The sequence below is a fragment of the Mangifera indica genome, chromosome 7 (genome assembly GCF_011075055.1).
Source record: "Mangifera indica cultivar Alphonso chromosome 7, CATAS_Mindica_2.1, whole genome shotgun sequence".
NCBI lineage: Eukaryota > Viridiplantae > Streptophyta > Magnoliopsida > Sapindales > Anacardiaceae > Mangifera > Mangifera indica.
Genome location: NC_058143.1, coordinates 1,515,063 through 1,542,553, shown reverse-complemented (window position 1 = coordinate 1,542,553; position 27,491 = coordinate 1,515,063). Strand labels below are relative to the sequence as shown.

The window sequence follows — 27,491 nt, the reverse complement described above, 5'->3', positions numbered from 1 at the left end:
TAACTTGAGTTTAATTTAATTTGAAAAATTGAGGTTCAATCATAGTTCAAATGCAATTTGATTTGGGATTTGATTCGAATCATTTTAACTTTAAATATTTTAATTAGTTAGAACTTAATTATTTATGAAAATGAGAATAATCTTTGACTCGATCTTTGATCTGGCTCAACTATTTAACCTAAAACTTTACTCATTTAATCTAAATTATGAGATAAATTTGAATCAATTCAAATCAAATAGTATATATCTCTAGTGTTATTCCTATTAAAGTATATTTTAAATATTTTCTCCAAATTTAATGTCATGCGGATAAATTTTTTTTCTCTTATCATACCGCAAATAATTATATAATTAAAAGTTTTTGAAACAACGTATTTTGCTTAAATTATTTTTCATTTATTATAATTTTTTATTAATATATGGATAATGTGATAAGTCTATCTCATATCTTTTAAATAAAGATAGATTCAAACTGAATTTATTTATGTCAAGTTTATAATTTGATTTAGATGAGTTAAATTTAAATTAAAACAATCTGAGTTTTTGAGCTCAAGATAGACATTATTGAATCTTCTTTTTTTCTTAGAATATTCTTATTTTTCTTTAATATTAAAGATCTTCTTCACTGATATCATTGTTTGTCAATTGAGAAAGTCAAGTTTGAATGAATTATTATAGATTCAAGTTAAGCGTGAGTTGACTCTAGTTAATTCAGATTCGATTCGAATCCATTCCTAGTTGTAAGCATGGCCCATAAAAAAGAAGGAGGACAAAACGCAGCGTTTTGTTCTAGAACCGTTAATTATTTAACACAAACGAGATAGCCTTGAACGAAAACAATACACAAAATTCACTTGAACGAAAACAAAAACAACGTCGAAATGGAGGGAGAAGGAGGAGGTGCTGCGGCCCAGCAGGCAGACACGGAGATGGCAGAGGCGCCATCAGACCCTCAGCAGCCACCGGCGGCGGGGATCGAGAACATCCCGGCGACGTTGAGCCACGGGAAACGATTTATTCAGTACAACATACTTGGGAACATATTTGAAGTGACGGCGAAGTATAAACCGCCTATTATGCCCATCGAGAAGGGCGCATATGGCATCGTTTGGTACTCTCTCACTGACTCACTTGTCTCAGTCGGTCTCAGTGTTGTTAAAGAGTCTTTTTTTAGCAAGTGGGTTTGTTTTGTTCCGATGTGTTTTGATTTATGAGTGTGAGTTTTATCTGGATTTGGATGATTTTTGAAGGTTGTGTTGTGCGGTTTTTATTAGGTAGTGAAATTTTGTATTTTTATGTTGGTGGGTGTAGATTTTTTATTAAGGTATTTGAAGCTGTTACATGTTGAAGATAAGTTAAATGTGTGGCTATTTGCTTCAATATAAGCTAAGAAGAAGAAAGAGATTATTTTAGAAGGTAAAAAATTATCAAAACTGATTTTTTGCGTATTAGCTTTTAGAAAGATGTAGTTCGATGGAAGTTGCACTTCTGTGTATAGGAATTTGTAGTCATTTCTTTGAAGAGAAATGAAAAAAATGTCAATCTGAAGATTGAATTTGTAGAGTGTGTAAAGAAGTGATGCTAGTTGGAATTGCAAATCTTTTGGTGAAAGTTTGGCTATTTTAAGTGAGTGAGTGTGCATGTAGTTTTGTTTGTGGATGGTATGTTTTCTGGTTCTTTTTTTATGGATTTTGAGTTTGATCTGTAATGAGGTTGTTTGGAGTGTTTCCTTCTCTTTTTTCTTTCGTTGGGAAATGTATTGAGTAATTTCTATTGGCTGTTTATTAGTTCGGCGTTGAATTCGGAAATGAGCATGTGGCAATAAAGAAGACGGCAAATGCATTTGATATTAAGATTGATGCAAAGAAGACTCTTCATGAGATCAATATAGAAGACGATGTATTATTGGTATGTTTGTTTGGAAGGGTTTCACTTGCTTCTGAGGGGCCATTTTATCAATATAGAAGGTCTTATATTTGGGCTTATGATCAAGAACTTTTATCTCCTTTTTCTGTTCCTGCATGCGTTGCCACATAGGATCGTCCTTCGCTGGGGCTATTTGTGCACTATTAATGGGAAAAAGTTTGATCATTTTCTTCTTTAAGCATATGCCATATTGAGATATATTATTTTCAATTTTCTCCTTCCTGGAATATTGAAGAACTCTTTTAGGAGTTGGATAGGAAATGTTTTTGAGTACATAGATTGGTTAGCATTATTCTTTGGCTCTTTCCTGCTTGATGTGGACTTCACAATGGACAACAATAAAAGGGCTAGTGAAGGAGAATGTCATCCACTTATCATATCAAGATTTCTTTTTCTCTAACATCATTGTAGTGGCTTTGACTTCTCCTTGGGGAGTTTAATTTTGTGGAGTTCCAATACTTCATTGTTTTGTTTTTGATATTTTCTAATGTCGCTTTTTTCTCTTTTTGGCTCCATTTTCTTGTATTATAGTCCTTGTTTGACCCTGGAGCCCTGTATATTTGTTTACAATCATCATGCATATTTATTATTCTTCAGTAAAAAAAATAGAAGTAAATTTATCTATAGCCAAAGTAGCATTTTTTTACAGGTTGTTGCAATAAGGCATATAATTCTGCTACTCCAAAGGGATTTGTTTAATGATGTTTATATTGCATATGAGCTCATGGATACAGACTTGCATGAGATAATTCAGTCCAATCAAGCATTATCAGAGGGACACTGCCAGGTTTGAGTTGTAGCTTTTTTTTAGGTGTATAACTTTTTTGAAAAAAACAATGACACTAATTCTTTTCCAAAATATTGAAGAAGTCCTATGCTTGAGTGATCTTGACTTGAGAAAACCCTTTTTCTACGTATAGATTTGTTCTTGCTATTTGTCATTGATTGTGTATACTGGCAGGTTAATTTGAATGTTATCACCCTTGATTAGGAGGCCTTTTCCAGATTTAGATGTAGGTTGATGCATGATTAGTTACCCAAATGGCTATTAATGTGTATTAGCACACAAGTACAATCGGCAAGGGGACTTGGAGCTGCTAATTAAGTGGAAAGAATTGCCTACATGTGAAAATTTATGGGAACTCTATAGCAAACTCATATATAGCTCTTTCTGGCAGTGCACCTTGAGGACAAGGTGCCTCTCGATGGGCAGGAAAATTTTAGGGCAAAGGTCTATGTGAGGAGGAAAGAAAGGAACAGAGCTGAAGCTGGAGAGACAGGTGGCCGAATTGAGAAGCAAACAGATGGCAAGCATCCTGGATCAACAGATGGCAGTCATCCAGAAGGAAGGCAAACAAGAGACAGCCATGAAGAATTAGTGTCCAGGCCACCAAATGAAAGGATCACTGAGATCTTTAATGCTGAGGTGACAGCACAGAAGGAAGGAGGTAGTTATGGAAGGAATGATGAAATAGGCTCTGGAGTGGGAAAAGAAAAGGCAGGCAGAAAATTAGAGAAAAAGACTAGGGTGGGAGAGACCAGCCTCTCAAATGCTGGAGTTTATGTTTATGTTTCTGTTATTTAGGATTGCAGTGGTAGTAGTATTCTGAGTTGGAATACTTATATTGTTGATGAACTTTATTTGTATTTCTGGAGAATATTATCAATACAATCAGTCTTGCTACTCACTATTGTGTTCAGTCTTGCTACTCACTATTCTGTGTTTGATCTACAAATCTTTACATAACATTACAACTCAACAACTCTTACAATCAAATACACCACCCACACAACCCAGAACTCTTGATTCAACAGCCACCAGCAGCAGCAGAACCGCCCAGTTGACAGGGAGGTCCACAGCAACTCAAGGTCTGTCTGTATCAGCAGCACTCATAAGGTCTTGCATTCACATGACTTGGAGTGAACGAGATGCTATATCCCTTGAGGTATGCTAAGTAATAAAGATTAATAGCTAATTGTTTCTTCTAATTCTCTTGGCTCTTCATTTAAATCTAATAATTTGTCACTACCTAGTATTCTCTCTTTCTTTGTTTGATTAATTTAAGGTACCTGAAAATAAAAAAATAGAGTAGCATTAATTTTAAGGAAGGTTCATGCCAAAAATCCTTGTTTTAAGAATGAACCATTTTCAACTTGTTTAAATTGGTAATTATCAAAGGCTTGAAACGCTCACTCCCAAGGGCAAAATAAAAATGTGCCCTTTGGGGAAATAGGTAAAAATGTGACCTGGTTGTTAAGAATGCGCATCAAATTTTGAGTGTCTAAACATATTTAGGTGTTCTACTCATTTATCATAAATATAATCATTGTAGCATTGCAAGATGGTGTCCCCTGTTTTATTTAGTTCATTCAAAATGAGCAAAATTTCTGAATTTGGGTTTCTGTAATTGTTTGTATAACCACTAAGTAGTCAATTCAATATACTCATATACATACATATACATACATACATACATATACATACATACATATACATACATACATACATATACATACATACATATACATACATACATACATATACATACATACATATACATACATACATACATATACATACATACATATACATACATACATACATACATACATACATATACATACATACATACATACATACATATATATACATATACATATATATATACATACATACATATATATACATATACATATATATATACATACATACATATATATACATATACATATATATATACATACATATATATATATACATATACATATATATACATATATATATATATATATATATATATATATATATATGTTTGCATTTCTTGTTGTAGGGACTCGGCCTTCAAGTCGAAGAGAATGTAGAAGAAGTTGAGTTTATTTTGGCCCATGGTACTGAAGCATAGGGCTCCCTTCTGGAGAGGCATGTCCTACTGGTCTTGGGGATCTTGAAAAAATATTGGAGCTTTGTGCAGCTAAGAAAATTCCAATGATTGTAGTCAATCCAGATTATGTGACCGTTGAGGTTAGGGCTCTGCATGTTATGCCCGGTAAATTCCATTCTCTTTAGTAAACCACAACATTGTTAAAGGAAAATACCTTGCTCTGTGATGGCAGCTTTGAATATGTTGTTACATTTTTTTACCTGTTGCCAGTGATTCGGTTCATATTCTAGTCTATTGCATAGAAACTGAAATTTTTCTATATATAAATTGCTGAATTTGGAATTTTGTTATCTTACCAATTGAGATGTAAATTTTTTCGATTCTTCTTGGTACATTGGTATCCAGATGTGAAAAGCTTAGGTGAAGTGAGATGGATGGGCAACCCTGATAAGGTCACTCGATCTCTTAATCTTGTTCTTCTTAATAAAATTGTTCAGTTATTTATTTTTTTTAAGGAATATCATATCATCCTACATGTGCAGTCAACTTTGCTATAACACCTTTCTAATATTTCATCAGATAATCTATAAATCAGCGATGGACATGATCGGTGTTGATGCTAACGACTCTATTGCTGTGGGCGATTCCCTTCACCATGATGTTAAGGGAGCCAATACAACTGAAATCCAGTGAGTATTTACCTTTGGAGGAATCCATGCAAATGAACTTGGACTAAGTAGTTTCGGAGAAGTTGCAAATTTATCTTTTGTCCAAACTCTTTCATCTAAATATGATGCGTATCCATCATAAATGTTACCAGCATTCATATGGTAAAATCTCATCAGGGTAAGTACGGATTTAGTCACAATGTTTCCGAACTAGTCTGTCAGTAGTAAATATCAGTTGATATGGACCTATATCTAAAACTCAATGATGAAGGATAGAATCCGAAGCATTTCAAACATGTCTGCCATATGAGGAAAATTTATAAAAGTTGGTTAACGTGTCTGCCAACATCTTATTGGCATGCTGATAAATGGCTTTAATATAAGAAAGAAGGAATTAAGAACTCACACCAAAAAATTATTTCTTGATACGCTGTCTTTAACCTTAGCTTTATGAGGTCCCCTTTCTGGAAAAAGGTCTCTCATATTGGGCGAATTCAGATTGATCAACAAACCCACAAACAAACTGCCTTATTTGTCTCCTTATCAAAAGAAACAATTTGAAGTACACAATAATATTTGATAAGAACAAAAAGCAGAAGACGAAAATCTGCAGATTTTAAAGAATAAGATTTCCAAAACACATTTTACTTTTCTCTTATATGTCCAATGCTTCTTGACATAGGAAAAAACCGGATGAACCCATGAGAAAATTTGAAAATTTCTTTGAAGTAGATGAAACATGTATTATGTGTTTTGAGAGCATAATAACTCAACAAAGCAGTAGATTGGGTGAATATTCTCACTTTTGCAACTCATATATAGTATGTTTTTGTTAAACCTCTCCAAACCACTTATGTATGGATCATATGACAGATGGTTGATAATGACTTTTAAATAGAGAGGGCAATTGCACTAGAAATTTTGTTAGTGTTGGAAGAACCTCTCTAAATCACATTATTAATTTTGTAACCATTGAGGGCAAAAGACTCTAAAGGTTTAGAGAAAAGTGTGTCGCAAATGGTCTTTTTGCCATTTGTGAATTGACCTAACTATATTCAGGTCTTCAAAGTTAACAAGGAGAGTTATGAGAAAGTTTTATTATTTTTTATATATTACTAATTAAACGATGATTTTATATTTAGAATTAACTAATTTTATTAATTTTAACAATTTATGGGGTAAAATTTAGGTTCTCAATAGGTAAGGGTATAAATAAAATTCAATAAACCTTGGGTGGAAATAAGTCTTTTGGCCTTAAAAAAACATGAAAAAGTGGAGCTGGTGTGGCTTGACATTTAACCGAACGAGATCCAAGGCCACGAGTAATTGTCAAACAACAATACAATCACGGCCCCCATCCTCTCAGTGAGTGTTGGCTTGAATCGTGGCTTGTTCTCCATGTGGCGTAATTTGAGTGATTGTGACTCCACTTCTCTATCAAAGATCTTAGACCGTCTGATTTTGTTCAATTATGTGTGATAGTAGCTAGATGGGTTGCCAAGTAGGATCTCCTTACATCCACGTCAGATTTTAAATCTGACAGTACAAATTCTTCTATCTCTAAAGGATCATTATTTATCCGACCACTTATAGTGGCGGGTCTGACTTGGTATTTTTTTTTTAAAAAAAAGGCCTGGAATTTGACCGGTTGGAGCCGGTGGCTATGGGTCCTCAAGTCTCACCCATTAAACCCTTTTGGTATATATTGCTATTAAGATTTACTCCTATGGTTACCAATATAATTAACAGACCTGGAGAAAATTTGGTGGGAAAATTATGAATTCAGTATCAAACGTAAGAGATTGAGGGTATATAAGTAATTGTATTATAAAATTATTGTATAATAAAAATTACAAATACTAATCAATTGATATATAATTATTAAATAATTAAATTATCTTAAATTAGAAATAAATGTAAGAGTCAAGTATAAGTTTATCTTTAATAATTGTAGTTGTTGAAAAGCTTATTTCAATCCAAACCTTTGCTCAATATAATTTTGTTTGAAATTTCTAAATAAGAAATCATCTTAAAATTGAATAAGCATTCATCCTTATTTATTAGCTTAAGGTTGTAGAGATTGTTTTCGAGATAGAGTTCGACTTTGATAACTCGACTCATTTCTTCAATATTGTTCATCTTATTTTGCCATAATGTTCACCCATTTTATTGGTCACCTTCTAATGATATTATATATTAACGCAAATGAATTCAAACTAGACATGAGGACTTCAATCTGAGCTAAGCCTCATATGAATGTGCACCTAATCAAAGATAAAAATTTGAATAGGCAGTCAAAACTAGTTAAACCACACCCAAAACTTATCAATTATGATACTAACTATTTATTTTAAGAGCAACTACTGGTTAGACCATGATCCTATAAGCTTATCTCTTAGCTTGGAATGGGCTAGCTAGTCATATGCTATCCACCCAATTCAAGTGGCTAAGCCAATGTTCCAGCATCACAAAGCCCCCACTTGGGTTATAAGCTAATGTTACCAAGCTTAGCAATTAAGCCCAATTTTTCGGACAACAATATATTAGTTGAGATGCTCCTCAATATTTGATGTGGGATCTGTAAATGCATATCTTTGGTAAAGTTTAGACATTTCAAGTCGCATATAATATTTGCCCAAATTTAATAATTCTCTCAAACACTTGACCTCCCAAACAACAGATTTTTTGGTCGAATTACATCAACAATAATTTAATGCATTTTTCTAAAAGAGCTTGCACTTAAAAGAAACTGTTTTACAGGTCAAATTCTAAGGCAATTAAGCCAGCATCAACATATTAGTAAGTTCAGTGTTGTTAAATATGATGACCCAAATTCATGAATCGACATCTCAGATGAAGAATCGAGAGTTTCTCTTTTACATTATTTATGGTTTGTTTGCTCTTATTACGAATTCCCTAGGTTTTTGCATAACATAAAAATCACAAAGCAAAACATTTTGTGATAAAGAGACTTAGATCTTAGTCTTGTCATGCGTTGTTCGGTGAGGGAGAAGACGGTCAATGATGGTTGAAAATTGATTGCGATTGAGAGAGAAGCCGGGAGGGAGGGAGAAGACTATCATCTTTGATCGCTTGTGGCTGCTGCAAAAACCCTAAGAAGGAATGTAAGTTTTTCAAACTTTGGGTGAAGGGACTTTGTTAGTTTTTAAATTTACGGATTGAAAATATAATAAAGTTTTAGTTTTTAAAATATTTTTGTTAAATAACAATTTTACCTCTGACAGTAACAATGAAATTTAACAGAAAGATAAATATTTGAATTTTTGATAGTTAACAGGTGAAAAGTGGTTTTTTTTTTAACCTTGGGTGGAAAATAGTTTATTTGGTCAAAAAGTAATGACAAAAGGCAAAAGTGGAGGACTTGACTACATCCCATGGGGCGTACAAAGAATATGACAGGAGCTCATGCCTTTTATTAATTATATTAAGATGCTCGATTTGTTTTGGACATTTAGGTACGTCTATGTCTTGCCCACACAATGGTGAAGTAGCAGCCCACCAGATTTGTTTAATACTAAACCTTGAATTTTTTATGCATTGCTGAAAGCAGCCCACTCAGATTGGAGCCCAAGTGCCAACCGGTCGGCTTTAATGACTACAGCCTGTACCATGGACAATACCAACTCCCCTCTTCATGATGCCTCAGACGGTGGATTTCCACACCCATGGGCTCATGGCTCGGGCCACGTCAACCCACAAAAGGCCCTCTCTCTAGGCCTTGTTTATGATATTTCAACTGAAGAGTACATAGCATTCTTGTGCTCTTTGAAATACACCGCTCAACATATCGTGAAACGCCCCGTCTTCTGTTTTGAGAAAATTCAACAATATGACAGAGTTGATTTTTATGAAAGATTCTTTTTCTTTCTTTATCTATACTTGGACTAAAATATCCTTTTATTTAGAGCACTATTAAAAACAAAATTAACAAGTTTCTCTTTCTTCCTCACATTTCTCTTGTAGCAACCCCATCTGTGTGCAGGGGTAATTTAGTCATTTTGGTATGATTAGGGTCTTCCAAAAGGTTTGACTATGTTGAATTTTTAAAGAGATATCATATAATATGATATATGATATGAAAAATTAGATTTTTGATACGCAATTCAATTAATATCTTTTGAACTTTTTAAATCATTCATTTATAAATATATATATATATATTATTTAATAAAATTAATTGAATTATAGTTTTCTAAAACATAATGTAAACATATAAAATAAATATAAAATATATAAAGAGAGAAAAAAAAAGACAAAATAAATATAAAAAAATAAATTATACACTTAACTGTTTATTGGAAACTTTTATCGAACATAGTTATATATATAAATTAAAAAATACAGTTAACAGTTTGGTTCGGTTTGAAAATTGTTTAAACCGCAATCTAAACTGAAAAAGGAATTGAGAAAATTTTTAATGCAAACCAAACCAAACCAGAATTTTTAAACTGTTCAATTTAGTTTCATGATTTGAATTGAATTATGCACACCTTATTTTAACAAGTTTTCTTAAAGAAATACAAACTCAAACTTCAAAAGCATATCAAAAGAGGAATCGATCCAAGATTCTAAACAAGATTGATGATGGTAGTTAATTGAAGTAAAAAATTTCCATTGACATATATGTTATGGTATAGAAACTATCAAAATTGAAATATAGTTTAATGCCATTTTGCTAAGATTATAGCGGCAGTTTATATCTATAGTTTAAAATTTCAATAAAATTATATGTACATATTTTTTATACATAATTTTTATATATAAATGATCGTCATGATATGACTGAATCATATTTTTTAATATTGTAAAGCATCTTGAGAGGGGCATTCACATTGTGACAAGAAATTAAAAAAAAAAAAAAGGCAAAAAGTTGACTTGCAAAGACTTGTATTATGGGGTAAAGACAACCCCAAGTCAAGAATGATGACGAACATTAAATAAAAAGCTAGGGAAATTGCTGCGTAATTTAGCAATTTGAATGCATTAGTTAAACAAGGAATTGGAAGACACAAGAAATTGATGTTAATTATAAGTCAAAAAGCAAGTAGCATTTAGTCTTTGTGATAATGAATGTGAATTGGAGTATCTTACACTTCAAAGGCAATGTAGGCATTACGCCTAGACTTAGAAGTGAATCAAAACTTAGTTTAAACAAAGATTAATTTAAGTTTAGTTTGAATTTAAAACAATAAGCTCGAGTTTGGGTACAAGCCAGTTCATATGATGAACAATAACATCAAAAATATATATTTTTTTTAACTAAAAATAATTTTTATAATAAAAAATAAAACAATATATTTTCATTGGATTTTATTTTATTCTAAATATATTTTGTGAAAATAAAATCAAAGAAAGAGTGTAATTTTAGGCTTTTGGGAGTCTGAAATATTTATATTTGCACATAAAAGAGTATAATTTTAAACAACGTCATTGAAATAGTATTAAAATTTAAAAAATAAAAAATAAAATATTGTCAAGTTATATTGAAAACAAATGATTAATTATAATTATTAAAATAAAAAAATATATTAATTAGTGGTTAAAGGGTCGAGAAGAAGGAGTAGGTGGGATGTTCCAATCATCATTCTCTGCCTCTTAATTTGTTCTGTATAAATATATGAAGAACAATTTGAAGAATAATTCTCTATTATTCATTTGTCATTTTTAAAGCATGAGTTGTAATCAACACTTGAAAACAATATGACAGAGTTGGCCTTGGCATGACAATCAAACAACCCAAAGTTGATTTTTATGAAGGCCAAACGACTATTTCCTTTCCCACGCAAGGTTTAGTGGAACGACAAATCCTTAGTCATTAATTTTACAAAAATTCAAATATTTTTTTATTTGTTAAAATTTATTATTAAGATTAAAAATAAAATTATTATTTAACTAAAAATATAATTAGTTAAATAATGATTTTACTTTTTAAATTAACTATTTTTATTAATTTTAACAATTTATGGATATGAATTTAGGTTTTTAATAGTTAATGAATAAAATATTAGATTTACATCAAACCTTATTGGGAAATAGACTTTTGGCCAAAGAAAAAATCACAAGTATATGCTATTATTATGGTGAGTGTCCCACTTACAATTTTAGAAAGCAATTTCAAAAAATAAAAGCAATCATCAATAGTAATTGCCTTTATCTCAATTGACTCTCGTGCCCACATGAAAATGAAGGCACAAGATTCTATTTTTATCCCATCAAATAATAAATAAAAATCAATTATTGAATATAAATTAATATTTATAAAGTAAAAATAAGATAACAATATGAGAGGTATGAAATTTTTTTAATTAAATGAATTGAATTTTTTTTATTGAAAAAATTGAACTTTCAAATATTTTTATTAAGAAAATTAAACTTTTAGATTTTCTGATAAATGAACCAAACTTTTAATATTTCTTATTGAAGGTACCAAATAAATACAATTATAATTGTTTTGTTTTAAAAGCAAGGTAATTAGTTTGACACCAAGTAATTAGTTTGAATCCTTCAATAAAAAATTGTGTAAGTTCATTTTTTTCTAAGGAAAGGATTGAAGTTTTTTTTTCTTATTAAAAGAAAAACTTTATTTTATTTTTATTTTGATGAGACTAAACTTCCGTTTATCGCACAAATTTAGGTCAACCTCTAATGTCATTAAAAATTAATGATATGAATTTTTTGTAGTAATTCATAAATAATTAGTGAGATAATTTTGGCTAATGAAAACAATTTTTGGCAAATTAAACTTGGTTGTTTTCTTCTTAAGGGATTGAATTTTCAAATTATCTATTAAGAAACTAAACTTGTAATGTGTTATTAAAAAGCAATTCTAACATCTAGATATCAATTATGTCTTAATTTGTTCTATATAAAGATACGAAGAATAATTCGAAGAATGATTCTCTATTATTTATTTTTTATTTTTAAAGGCATGAGTTGTAATTAACACTTGAAAACAATATGACAAAGTTGGCCTCGACATCACAATCAAACAATCCAAAGTTGATTTTTATGAAGGCCAAAAGACTATTTCCTTTTCCACCCTAGGTTTAGTAAAAAGACAAATTTTTAGCTATTAATTTTACAAAAATTTAAATATTTATTTATTTGATAAAATTAATTGTTAGAAGTAAAGATAAAATTATCATTTAACTAAAAATATGATTAGTTAAATGATGATTTTATTCTTAAAATTAACTATTTTTATTAATTTTAATAGTTTATAGAACGAGTTTCGGTGTTTAATAATTAATGAGTGAAAGATTGGATTTACATCAAACTTTAGGTGGAAAATAGACATTTAGCCAAAGAAAAAATCACAAAGCATATACTATTATCATGGTGAGTTGTCCCACTTTCATAGAACATATTTAGAAAACAATTCCAAAAAACAAAAGCAATCATTAATGGTAACTGTCTTTATCTTCACCGGCCTTCGTGCCCACATGAAAATGAAGATACAAGATTCTATTTCTATCTCATCAAATAATAAATAAAAAATTACTATTAAATATAAATTAATACTTATACAGTAAAATTAAGGATAACAACATGGGAGATATGATTTTTTTTTAATTGAATTAATCGTTCGAACTGTAATTTAAATTTAAAAAGTAGATTAAAAAATTTTCAATGCAAAACCACACCAAATCATAAGTTTTAAACTGTTTGATTCGGTTTTACAGTTTAAACTTAATTATACACACCTTATTTTAACAAGTTTTCTTAAAGAAATACAAACTCAAACATCAAAAGCAAATCAAAAGAGGAAACAAATCAAAATTCTCAATAAGATTGATGATGATAGTTAATTGAAGTGGATAATTTCTATTGATATATATGTTATGGTATAGAAACAATCAAAATTGAAATATGGTTTAATGCCATTTTGCAAGATTATAGTGGCAGTTTACATTTATAGTTTAAAATTTCAATAAAATTATATGTACATAATTTTTTATACATAATTTAAATATATAAATGATCTATCTTGATGTAATTGAATAATTTTGAATTAAAAATAAAATAATACTTAATCATATGATAATATATTATCTATATATTTAAATTATATATAAAAAATGTGTATTCATAACATTGTTCATAAAATTTATTTTATAATATTGTGAAGCATCTAGAGAGGGGCATTCATTTGTCTGAAGAAATAAAAAAAGGAGAAAAGTTGACTTGGAAAGACTTGTATTATGGGGTAAAGACGACCCCAAGTCAAGAATGATGATGAACAATAAATAAAAAGCTAGAGAAATTGCTGCGTAATTTCAGAATTTGAATGCATTAGTTGAATAAGAAATTGATGTTGATTATACTTCACAAAGCAAGTAGCATTTAGTCTTTGAGATAATGAATGTGAATTAGAGTATCACACACTTCAAAGGCAGCGTAAGTATTACGCTTAGATTTGATAATTCATATCTTTGAATTATGTTCATATCGTGTCATTTTAGATTTATTAAAATAATATATTTTTAAAATATTCGTGTCAATTTAGATCATGTCAAGTTTGGATTTTAGAAAACAATTTCAAAAAACAAAAGCAGCCATCAATGGTGGCTGCGTTTATCTCCACCGACTCTCGTGCCCCCATGAAAATGAAGATATAAGATTCTATTTCTATCTATTCAAATAATAAATAAAAACCAATTATTGAATATAAATTAATATTTATAAAGTAAAAATAAGGATAACAATATGAGAGGTATGAATTTTTTTAATTAAATGAATCAAATTTTTTTAATTGAAAAAATTGAACTTTCAAAGTTTTTTATTAAGAAAATTAAACTTTTAGATGTTCTGATAAAGAAGACCAAACTTATAATATTTCTTATTGAAGATATCAAATAAATACAATTATAATTGTTTTGTTTCGAAAGCAAGGTAATTAGTTTGACTCATTCAATAGAAAGTTGTGTAAGTTTCTTTTTTTTTATGAAGGGATTGAATTTTTTTTTCTTATTAAAAGAATAACTCTCTTTTATTTTCATTTTGATGAGACTAAACTTTTCTTTTATCGCACAAATGTGGGTTAACCTCTAACGTCATTAAAAATTAAGGATATAATTTTTTTGTATTAATTCATAAATAATGACTGAGATAATTTTGGCTAATGAAGACAACTTTTGGTGAATCAAACTTGATTGTTTTCTTTTTAAAGGATTAAATTTTCAAATTATTTATTAAAAGACTAAACTTGTAATATGTTATTCAAAAACAATTCTAACCTCTAGATATCAATTATATCTTTCTTATAATTTCTCTATTATGTATCTCTATTTGAAATTATTTTAATAAAAATGATATTTATTGATGTAAATCCTTTTTCTTTTCTTTTATTTTTTAAATGTATTTTGTTTATTTTAATTTTTTAACCAGAATGATGTTTTATTAATATCCAAATAAACTTGTTAACAAGACTAAATGATAAAGAAAATTCAAACTTTTCACTTAAAAGGTTTTTTATTATAAACAACATATTTTGGTTAGATTTTGTTTATTCTAATATATTTTGTGAAAATAAGTTCGAAGAAAGACTATAATTTCATGCCACATTGTTGAAATATTATTAAAATTTTAAAAATTATAAATAAAATATTTTAAATTCATAATGAAAACAAATGATTAATTATAATTTTTTTTGAAAACAATAAATTAGTAAATTTTATTGACCAATCAATTCAATAATGGATATAAGAATGCATGATAGGGGGAGAAAAAAAGCCAAAAAGAAATGACAAAATGCAATAATGGAAGACTTGACTACCTCACATGGGGTGTACAAAGAATTTGGTAAGAGTTGAGGAGAGATACAAAGAAAGAATGAATGAATGAATGGTTCTCCATTATTCATTTTTCTTTTTTAAAGGCATGAGCTGTAAACAACATTTAAAAACAATATAATAGCAAATATTCCTTTACTTTGAGCACTCTTATAAACAAAATTAACAAGTTTCTCTATCTCACATTCTCTTTCTTTTACAATTTTAAATTGTTAAAGGGACCTAACTAAAATATTTGTTTTTGTATTCAAAAGTAAAAATTTTTTTTATTAATTTATTATAGTTTTTATACATATTTTAATATGACAATCACAATCTCTCTAATAATCTTTTGATTGAATTATATTATATTGATATTAAACTATATTGATTTTTGTATAAAATAGTTTGATAAAAAATTCTCTCTTTCTCTTTTGGAAAAATCTTAACAGACTAGGCGTTTGGAGCATGAAATATATAATTGAAATAATTTCTATTAAAGATGATATCCAAACTTTTAGCCCAAGGCAGAAAAAAACTTCAACTTTTGGCTGTTTTAGATTATTATTATCACGGGAGAAGGAAAAACATCCAAGGCCCCCCTAATTAATTGAATCGATGAATCATCCATCCACCGACACATCAAGCTATACATGCACATGTAAGTGAAATGACGTTTCTATCCTCTACCCCATGGACACTGCTCCTTTCTTATCTACATTTGTAATAAGTACTATACATTCATTTACCGATCAATTTACTTTGATCTAATTAAAGTATTAATTTTTATTGTCTATTTATAGAAGATATTAATAATAATTTGTTGTTATGTGATTTTATGTTATTTAATTTTTAATTTAAAATTATTTAATTATATAATAATATATCATTATTTATATATAAATTGATGATAAGTATACATAATTTTTATTGTTTGAGCAAAAAAAATGATTTTATAATTTAGATAAGTTAAATTAACTCTAATAAGAAAAGCAACTTAGGTGAATGAAATATACGGTTAAGAGATAATGTCATAATTCAGTTAATATTACGACCTCTATATTTCGAGTAAATCATAATTCAATAGATTATAAAAGATAACATCAACTATTTTATACATTTTTTATTACGTATCTTAGTTTAGAATTATTTTTATCAAAATGATGTTTATTAATATAAAAATTTTTATTTTTCTTTTATTTTTTAAGTGTATATGGTTCATTCAATTTTTTTTTTAATAAGAATGATGTTTGATTGAAACTAGATAAATTTTTTAACAGACTAAATAGTATAAAAAAACTCAAACTTTTATCTTAAAAAATATTTTAATATTAAAAACAAAACAATATATATATATATTTTGTTTTATTCTCAATGTATTTGGTAGAAATAAATTCTAGAAAAAGAATATAATTTCTAGCCACATTATTGAAATATTATTAAAAATTAAAAAAAATGTTTTAAAATAATAATGGTTGATTATGATATCTTTGAAAACAATAAAATAATAAATTTTATTGATTGGTCAATTTAATAATTGATATAAGAAATGAGGACTTGACAACATCACATGGGGCGCATTTGTCATAACTTTGTTTGGAAAAAGTTAACCCTATGACAATATGGAGGTGGAGGAGGCACTAAGGGAGAATAGTAATTGATTTAATTATTAAAATAAAAAATATAAATATATTAGTGGTTAAGGGTTGTGTTTAGGGCATAGGTGGAACATCTCAAAACAAAGAATTTTCTAATAATTATATCAACACATGAAAGACTACAATTTCAAGCTATGCTATTGAAATATAATTAAAATTTAAAAAATTAAAAATAAAATATTCCCAATTCATACAAAAAAAATGGTTAATTATAAATTTATTAAAAATAATGAATTATTAAATTTTATTAACCAATCAATTCAATAATTAATATAAAAATGTCTAGTCAGGAGAAAAATAAACAAAATGCAAAAATGGAGGACTTGAGTTCAAACTACATCATATGGGTGCATTTTCTATAACATTTCCTAGAAAACGTTAATCTCACAATAGTATAGAGGCGGAGTTGAAAAAATAATGATTATATATTCATTTTTCTTTTTTACCGACCAATCACTTCAATAATTAACTTTTGTCAAACACAGCATAATAATGGGTAGGGGGACCAAGAGCTGCTGCAACAGCGGCACAATCATGACCCTTCTCCTAATGTTGTCATCGATGAGGCCACCATTAAAAATTACCTTAAGTTGCTTTATTCCGAAGCAAAACTTTAGAAGAAGGATTCAACTGTCACGTGCTGCTCGATATAATTTTAGTTTCTTACGGGATACAAATAACTATATCAGCACACAAAGAGTATAATTTCAAGGCACACTATGGAAATATTATTAAAATTTAAAAAATTAAAAACAAAATATTTTCAATTTATACTGAAAAAAATGGTTAATTATAATTTTTTTGAAAACAATGAATTAGTAAATTTTACTAACCGGTCACTAGGGTTAGATTCAAATCGAGTCAAGCCCGAGTTTGGCTCAGTTTACATATAGTTGAGCTTGAGTTTGAGCTCATAGAAGCTAAGCTCGAACTCCGTTCAAATTCAGTTCAATTCAATTTGTTTTCCATTATTAAAACGACATTGTTTTAATACATATTGATTAAAACGACGTCGTTTTGTATCAAAATTTTTAATTAAAAAATTTAACGAGCAGCTCGAGCTCGCATAGGGTAGCTTGTTTTGAGCTTGTTCAAACAGAGCTCGAGCTCAAATTGAAACGAATTCAGTTCGAGTCTAGTCCTATCGGTCACTTCAATAATTGATATAAGAAATGAGAATATACAAAAGTGGAGAAGTTGAATACATCACATGGGGTGTGTTTTTCATAACTTTGCCTGAAAAAAGATAATCTCGTGACAGTACAATTAATTTAGATAAGTAGAGGTAATTTTGTCTTAAAATTAATTTAATTTTAGATTCTATTTGAGTTCATTTAAATTTAAATTATTTATAAAAACAAGTTTAGTCGTTTTATTCAAATTCAATTTATTTAATTTGAGCTTAAATTTGAGTTCAAACTACTAAAATCAAATTCAGCTTTATCGAAAACCTCATATACAATTATTATAAATTCAATTGGTTTAATAGTCTCATATTATCAAAATAACAATATTAAATTAGTTTGATCAAATTAAAGTAATGTTAAGTATGCATTCATGAGAAATACCAATAAGAGTACTAATAATAATTTATTATTATATTATTATATGTTATTTTATTTTTAATTTAAAATTAATCAATTATATGATAATATTTTATTATTGATATATAAATCGATTATAAATATGCATAATTTTTAAATATAAAAATAAAAATATAATAAATTTTTAGTTTTTAAAATATTTTTTATTAAATAATAATTTTATTCTTTATAATAAAAATAAAATTTAAAAAAATTTGTAATAATAAATAATTAATTAATTAATTTTGCAGCAATCCAGAGGTGGAAAATGGCGTTTGGCCATTTTAATTTTGGTGAAAACAATGAATCAGTAAATTGTATTGATCTGTCAATTCAACAACTAATATAAGAATGCGTGATGGGAGAAAAATAGAGGCAAAAAAGGAGAAAACTCAAAAGTGAGGACCTGAATAGATCACACGGGGCACATTTTCCACAACTTTGCCCAAGAAAAGTTAATCTTATGACAGTACGGACGACGTGCTGAGAAAATGGAGGGGCCATGCCAATACAATAAATATGTTAGGAGCTGAGTAAAGATACAAACAATGGTTCTGTATTTATTTTTATTTTTTACAGACCGGTCACTTCAATAATTGACTTTTGGTCCATATTTTTGCACCTGAGCGGAGCAGAATAATGGTGGGCAGGCCCAGCAGCCGCTGCAGCGGGGCAGGATCGTGACAGTTGCCATTGATGAGGCCACCATTAAAAGGTATCCTATCTCATGTTTGGTTCTAAAATTTAAAAATTATTTTTTATTTATTAATAATAAAATATTATAATAATTATTTATTATTAATACTGTCATAATAAATATTATAAATAATAATATAATTATTATTTTTATCTTAAATATTAAAAAATTATTAAAATAATATTATTTTATTATAATTATATTATTATTTATTAATTTTTTTAAAAAAATAAATTTATTTTTAATTAATATAACAAATAATATAAAAATATTTACAAATTATTATATTTAAAGACATTTAAATAAAATAATTTATTAGTGTTATTTTATTACTTTTACCAAAACATAATAATTATTTATATCTATTAAATTTTATTAAACATAATAATCATTTATATCTAGTAATCTTCTAAATAATTTATTTTCAAGATAATCTCTCTATTTTGATAATAAAATATTATTCAAACCAAACGCCTCTTAAGTGTAAATTGCTTTATTCTAAAGCAAAGCTTCGGATGAAGGATTCAACTGTGACATGTCGTTCGATATAATTTTTGTTTCTTTTGAGATGCAAGTAACTATATCAATAGAAAGAGTATAAGTTTAAAACACGTTGTAAAAATATTATTAAAATTAAAAAAATTATAAATAAAATATCTTCAATTCATACTAAAAATAAAGGGTTGATTATAATTTTTTTTGAAAACAATAAATTAGTAAATTTTATTGACTGATCATTTTAATAATTGATATAAGAAATGAGAAAATACAAAAGTGGAGGATTTGACTACATCACATAGGGCTATTTTTTCATAACTTTACTAGGAAAAAAATAATCTTGTGACAATACAATTAATTTAGATAGACGAAGGCAACTCCGTCTTAAAATTAATTTAATTTTAGATTCTATTCAAATTAATTTAAATTTATATTATTTATAAAAATAAATTTAATTATTTTGTTTAAACTTGATTTATTTAATTTGAATTTAAGGTTAAATTTGAATTGCTTAGACAGAATCAACTCTATCCAAAATCTTATGTGTAATTGTTGTAAATTCAATTGGTTTAATGGGTTCATATTATCAAAATAACAATATCAATTTAGTTTGATCAAATTAAAATGATGTTAAGTACGCATTCATAAGAAGTATCAATAAGGTTACTGATGAGGATTTGTCATTATATAATTGTATATTATTTTTTTAAATTCAAAATTATCCAATTATATAGTAATACATCATCATTGATATGTAGATTGATGATAAGTACACATAGTTTTTATTATTTGAAGAAAAAAATTGATTTTATAATTTAGATAAATTAAATTAACTCTAATAACAAAAGCAAATTAGATGAATAAATGATATGTTTAAGAGTTAATATTATACCCTAGTTAATGTTGCAAAACCTATATTTCGAGTGAATCATGACTCAATAGATTAAGAAAAATAACATCAACTCTCTTATAATTTCTCTATTGTGTATCTTGGTTTTGAATTATTTTTATTGAAGTGATATTTATTGATGTAAAAATTTTTATTTTTCTTTTATTTTTTAAGTGTATATTATTTATTCATATTTTTTTAATGAGAATAATATTTCATTGAAACCTAAATAAACTTTTTTAACGGACAAAATAATTAAAAAAAATCCAACTTTCAACTTAAAAACTTTTTAATGTAAAAAACAAAACAACATAATTTTTTGTTTTATTTTGAATGTATTTTGTAGAAATAAATTTTAGAAAAGAATATAATTTCAGACTTTTGAGGCTTTTGGGGTTACCAATAGCTATATCATCACATAAAAAAATTATAATTTTAAGTCACGATGTTAAAATATTATTAAAAATAAAATATTTTCAATTTATACGAAAAATAAATGGTTAATTATAATATTTTTGAAAATAATAAATTAATAAATTTTATTAACCTGCCAATCTAATAATTGATATAAGATGGGGGAGAAAAATAGCCAAAAGGAAATGACAAAATCCAAAAGTAGAGCAGTTGAGTTCTGACTACATCACATGGGCAGCATTTTTTATAGGGATATTAATTAAAATAGGCAAAAATTTTTCCGCTTAAACTTTTTTAGGCAAACGCACAGTGGTTTTACTTTTATAAGCAAATTTTTTTGTAACTCCAAAAATACCCTTCCAACCCTGTATACTTAGACACTGGAAGAAATGTTTGAGTGCGTGGGTGCGTGCAGAGTGCGTGGGTACGTGCGGAGTGCGCGAGGAGTGCGTGGGTGCGTGCACAGTATGCAGAGTGCGTTTGCAGTGCGCGTTTGCAGTGCGCGCACTGTGCACTGTGCACAGTGCGTGTGCAGTGAGTATGCAGTGCGTGCACTGTGCATTGTGCACAGTGCGCGCACTGTATATAATATATATATAATATTATATATATATAATATATATTATATATATATATATAATATTATATATATATAATATATATTTAAAAATTATTATTATTATTATTATATATATTATATTAAATATTATAATATTTAATATAATATATATAAATAATAATAATAATAATTTTTAATAATATTTAATATAATATATATAATAATAATAATAATAATTTTTAAATATATATTATATTATTATATATTATATATATAATATTATAATATAATAAATATATATAATAATATAATATTTTATATATATATATACTGTGAACAGTGCGCGCACTGTGCACTATGTACAGTGCGCGCACTGTGCACTATGTACAGTGCGCGCACTCATACGCACTGTGCACAGTGCGCGTACAGTGCGTTGTCCACAGTGCACGCACTGCACACGCACCCATGCACGCACCCACGCACTCTGCGCGCACTCCGCACGCACCCACGCACTCTGCGCGCACTCCGCACGCACTCACGCACTCCGCACGCACCCACGCACTCAAGCCTTTCTTCCAGTGTTTACGTATACAGGGCTGGAAGGGTATTTTTGGAGTTACAAAAAAATTTGCTTATAAAAGTAAAATTACTGTATGTTTGCCTAAAAAAGTTTAAGCGAAAAATTTTTTGCCTATTTTAATTAATATCCCTTTTTTATAACTCTGCTTGGAAAAAAAGAACCCGTGACAGTATGGAGGGGGAGCTGGGGAAATAAAAGTGGGACATTGGGCTACAATGAATATGGTAGGAGCTGAGGCATGAGCTATAAACAATACTTGAAAACAATTTGATATAAAATATTCTTTTATTTTGATTTATTATAGTTTTATATAAATATTGTCATGTGACAATCACAATTTTTTAATTAGATTAGATTATATTAATATTAAATCATACCTATCCTTTCATAAGATAATTTGATATAAATTTTTTTTTTCTATTTTGGAAAAATCTTGACAAATTAGGTGTTTAAAGCACGAAATATATAATTAAAATAATTTATATGAAAGATGATACCCAAAACTTTAAGTGTAACATAGAAAAAATTTCAACTTTTGATTGTTTTAGAGTATTATTATTACAGGAGAAGAAAAAGCATCTAAGAGCCCTAAGTAATTGAATCGATGAATCATCTATTCACGGACACACCGAATTATTTTACCTACTGTCTCACACCATTAACATTAATCACCACTGAATCGAATCATCCTGTGTCTTTCCAAATTCAAATGCAATTTAACATGCTAATCGAAAGAGTGGGGCTATTTTTGGTTGGCTGAGAGAGCCACATCAAATAATGGCCCATCTGAAAAAAAAGAAAAAGCATACTAATTGAGGACAGATTCACAGAATGATTCTCCATTATTCATTTTTCTTTTCAAAATGCATGAGCTGTAAACCACACTTAAAACAATATGACACAGTTGGCATCACAATCAAACATCCCAAAGTTTATTTTTATGACTTTGGCTTGACTAAAATATCCTTTTATTTTGAGCACTCTTCTTATAAACAAAATTAACAACTTTCTCTTTCTTTCTAACATTCTTCCCTTCTTCTTACAATCTTGTATCTTTCCTTATTTCCAGCTATCGAACCATGGAAGTCGTTCTTGAGCCTGTCGTCTCCGAACTCGTTGACGGGTTGTTTAAGATATTGGGGTCCGAAGAAGTGCGGGACTTTGCCCGGCAACTTGTTGGGGGGGTAGATTCAGAGATCAGAGAGCTGGAGAACAAGTTGCGGATGGTTGAAGACCTTCTTCGCAATGCAGAAGACAGGCAGCTGATGGATAAACGAGTCAAAGAGTGGCTTGACAATCTTCAACATTGGGCTTATGATGCGGACGACATACTGGATGAGTTTGCCTACGAAGCTTTGCGACACAAACGCAAGGCAGAACACCAGGCTAGCTCCAGCAAAGTATTTAGCTGTCTACCTGCTTCTTTCTCTAGTCCTTTGTTCGCTGTCCAGATGGGGTCCAAGATCAAAAAAATCAATAGCCGGTTGGAAAAACTTCGTCAACAAAGATCAGCTGAACGTGAATTTCAAAAGCTTCCTGGACTGCCACCAACTAACATCGCTGCACCGCAAAAACCAGAGGAAACTTCAAGCGTCCCACTTGGACAAGTTTATGGCAGAAACGAAGATGAAGTCGAATTACTGAAAATGGTGAAAAGTGTTGCCAACTTTCAACCAATAGCAGTTGTCGGCGTGGGAGGGATCGGCAAAACAACAATTGCTCGAGAAGTGTACAATCACAAGGAGTTGGAAGATATCAAGTTTGACAAAAAAGCGTGGGTGTGTGTTTCAACCACCTTTGACGTTCTCACAATCTCAAAGAAACTTCTTCAGCAATTCTCGTCCTCCGTTCCAGATAATTTAAATGATGTCCAAGTTCAGCTGAAAGAGGCAGTAAGTGGAAAGAAATTCTTGATAGTATTAGACGATATATGGAAGGTGGAGTACATCGAATGGGAAAAGCTTAAGTCTCCTTTTGCAGCTGGTGCACTTGGAAGCACGATGATCGTGACAACACGCCATGAACATGTTGCAAAAGAAATAAGATGCTCTCATACTCATCGATTAAGTCTTTTATCCGACGGAGATTGTAAATCCTTGTTTCAGGAGCATGCGTTTGGGACTGGTGCAGCTGCTAATGCTGATCAAATTTCCATTTCAATTTATGAAAGAGTTCTTAAAAGGTGTAAAGGCCTACCACTGGCAGCAAAGACCCTCGGTTGTCTTTTACGCTCTAAGCCGAGTGACACTTGGGAAAAAATATTGGATAGCAAAATATGGAGTACATTTAATGAAAGTGATCACATTCTCCCAGCATTAAAGCTAAGCTATCATTATCTTCCTTCGAATCTAAAAAGATGTTTTGGCTATTGCGCAATTTTTCCTCAGGATTACGAATTTGAGGAGAAGGAACTTGCACTTTTATGGATTGCGGAAGGTATTGTTCAACCATCAAATGAGCAACTAGATGAGGCAGGTGAGTGTTTTCATAAATTATGTTCAAGGTCGCTTTTCCAACAATTGAGTAGTGATAGCTCTAAATATGTCATGCATGATCTTGTTCATGATCTTGCTCAATTGGTTTTTAAAGGAATCAGTTTTAGATCTGAGCAAAATATTGTTGAACTGTCGGAAAAGGTTCGTTATTTTACTTATGAACCTGATGATTATACCGGAAAAAATAAATTTGAAGCCTTGAAAAAAGCAAAAAGACTAAGAACATTTTTGCCTATGAAGCCTAAGTCAAAGTGTTATAGAAGTGCTACTGTTATTTTTGATTTAGTGCCAAAATTTGAAATGTTGAGAGCACTATCTTTTGAAGGATATGAAATTATTTATTTACCTGATTCAATTGGAGATATGATTCATCTAAGATATCTCAACTTCTCTAATACTACGATAAGAAATTTGCCTGAGTCAATATGCCAATTATTTAACTTGCAAACTTTGCTATTGAAAGATTGTTTTTATCTCATGAAGTTACCTTCCAAAATGAGATATTTGATCAATTTATGTCATCTTGATATAAGTGGTCAAAATTTATTGACAGAGATGCCATATGGAATGAAAAAGTTGAAAAATCTTCAAGTGTTGTCTAATTTTATTGTGGGAGAGGATACACGTTCTTATTTGGAAGATTTGAGGAGTTTAAGTTTTCTTCAAGGAGAGCTTCACATTTCAAAATTACAGAATGTGACAGATCTAAATCACATACAAGAGCAAATACTAAGCAATAAGAGCAAACTAAAAGTGTTGATACTAGAATGGAGAGATCAAATAAACTCACAGGCAACAGATGTAGAAATGAATCTACTTGACAAGCTAAAGCCTCCTATCAATTTAAGAGAACTCACAATCAGAGGCTATGGTGGTGAAAGTTTTCCATCTTGGTTAGCAGATTTGTCATGGCTCTCTAATTTGCGTGTGTTTACTATTGAAAAATGTCCCCAACTTATTGGAGAAGTTCCTAATTATTTTTCTTCATTAGAAAGATTTGTTATTAAGGATTGTTCAAAGTTGGTGGTCTCATTATCAAATTATCCAATAGGTTGCAAATTAGAAATTAATAATTGTGAAGGAATGGTATGTAATGATGGTTCAATTGATTTTGAGAATTTGGATTCTACATATCTTGCAAATATTTTGACAGTTGAAGATAAATTAAAGAAAGGTTCTCAGAGAGTACATCATTTGAGGATTGCTCATAATGAAGAGATTATGAAATCATGGCAAAGTTTGGAAAACACCAATTTTCTTTCCAATATAAATTCTCTTGAGATTAGTGGGTGCCAGAATCTAAGATCTATTGGAAGGGGCATGCTACCATCATCTATGGAAAAATTTGATATTAAATTCTGTCATAGTCTAATATTCATTGATAGCGATACCTTACCTTTATCTCTAAAAAAGCTTAGGATTGAATTATGTAAAGAACTGAAAATTTTGAAGGATTTAAGTGTTTGTTCTCTTATTGAGTCCATAAGTGTTTTATGGTGTGAATCTCTCAAGTGCATATCATTAGATGGTCCGTTGCCTGAGACACTCAACCAACTATATGTTGTACGTTGCAAAGCACTGGAAACATTATCATCTAGTAGAAATGAGTACCTCCCTAAGGCACTTACATCCATACGTATTTTTGATTGTGAAGAGCTAAAGTTAATTGCTGAGTCCTTTGATGATAGCACGTGTCTTAAAGAGATTAGTTTATGGAAATGTGAAAATCTTGAATCCTTACCTTCAGGTCTACACCATCTTCCTTGCCTTGAGTCTATTAGAATAGATAGATGTCCAAAATTGTCGGTGAGAGAAGGTGTTCCCACCAGCCTTAGACAACTCTTAATTAATGAATGCGAAGATGACAAGGGAATGGGAATGGGAACGGGAATGCTCACCTCTCTAAAAACGTTAGAAATATCATCCCTCCCACAGCTTAAATCCATCTCAGACCTGACCAACCTTACCACTCTTGAAAGGTTGGATATCATTTCACTCCCACTGCTTGAATCTATCTCAGACCTGAACAACCTCAAATCTCTAAAAGAGTTACGAATCTCATCCCTCCCACAGCTTAAATCCATCTCAGACCTCACCAATCTCACCTCTCTAAAATGGATGCGAATCGAATATCTCCCACAGCTTGAACTAATTTCAAATCTCAGCGGCCTCACCTCTCTTACAGAGTTGTACATTGAGGAATGCCAAAAGCTCAAATCAATTCCAAGTCTCAGCGGCCTCACCTCTCTTACAGAGTTGTACATTGAGGAATGCCAAAAGCTCAAATCAATTCCAAGTCTCAGCGGCCTCACTTCTCTTGAACTGTTGAAGATCCGTCGTCTCCCACAGCTTGAATCAATTCCAAGTCCCAGCGGCCTCACCTCTCTTCAAAAGTTGACGATCGCTGATCTCCCACAGCTTGAATCAATCCAAGATCTGAGCAACCTCACCTCTCTTAAAGATTTACATATTTCCAATTGCCCAAGGATCAAATCAATTCCAAGTCTCAGCGGCCTCACCTCTCGTGAACGATTCTATATTTACAATTGCGCAAACCTCAAATCCATTCCAGATCTTGGCAACTTCAAAGATTTATCAATTATGGGATGCCCAAAACTCAAATCCCTACAAACCCTGCCATCCTCACTTCAGTCCTTATCTATTACAAAGTGTCCACTGCTTATAAAACGATGGAAAAGTGTTACGGGAAGATATTCCTCAAAGATTGCTCAAATTCCTAAAGTTGTAATAGATGGCAAATTCATCTACAATTCAAAGGAGGTATCATGGAGTTGATTAATCGAAGGTATTTCTTGATCTCTACTATTGTCCAGATTTTAATGTAATACAA

General features: G+C 29.7%; 3 protein-coding genes across 20 annotated transcripts in view; all 3 read left to right on the top strand.

Moving 5' to 3' along the window:
• The window catches only part of LOC123220632, a 65,043-nt gene that overhangs the window by 24,714 nt on the left and 12,838 nt on the right, over positions 1–27,491 (top strand). The window lies entirely within an intron of this gene.
• Positions 851–27,491, top strand: part of LOC123220656 (mitogen-activated protein kinase homolog D5-like) — a 49,702-nt gene continuing 23,061 nt past the window's right edge. The window contains exon 1 of the mRNA XM_044643218.1: positions 851–1,111. Coding sequence (XP_044499153.1) covers positions 882–1,111 — 230 coding nt within the window. The 5' untranslated portion in view covers positions 851–881. The remainder of the gene's footprint in view (positions 1,112–27,491) is intronic.
• The window catches only part of LOC123220609 (putative disease resistance protein At3g14460), a 142,180-nt gene continuing 137,803 nt past the window's right edge, over positions 23,115–27,491 (top strand). For 17 of the 18 annotated variants that reach the window (XM_044643042.1, XM_044643039.1, XM_044643036.1 and 14 more), the window contains exon 1: positions 23,115–27,446. In XM_044643042.1, coding sequence (XP_044498977.1) covers positions 23,225–27,436 — 4,212 coding nt within the window. In that variant the 5' untranslated portion in view covers positions 23,115–23,224 and the 3' untranslated portion in view covers positions 27,437–27,446. The remainder of the gene's footprint in view (positions 27,447–27,491) is intronic. The other variant, XM_044643040.1, reaches the window with a different exon arrangement.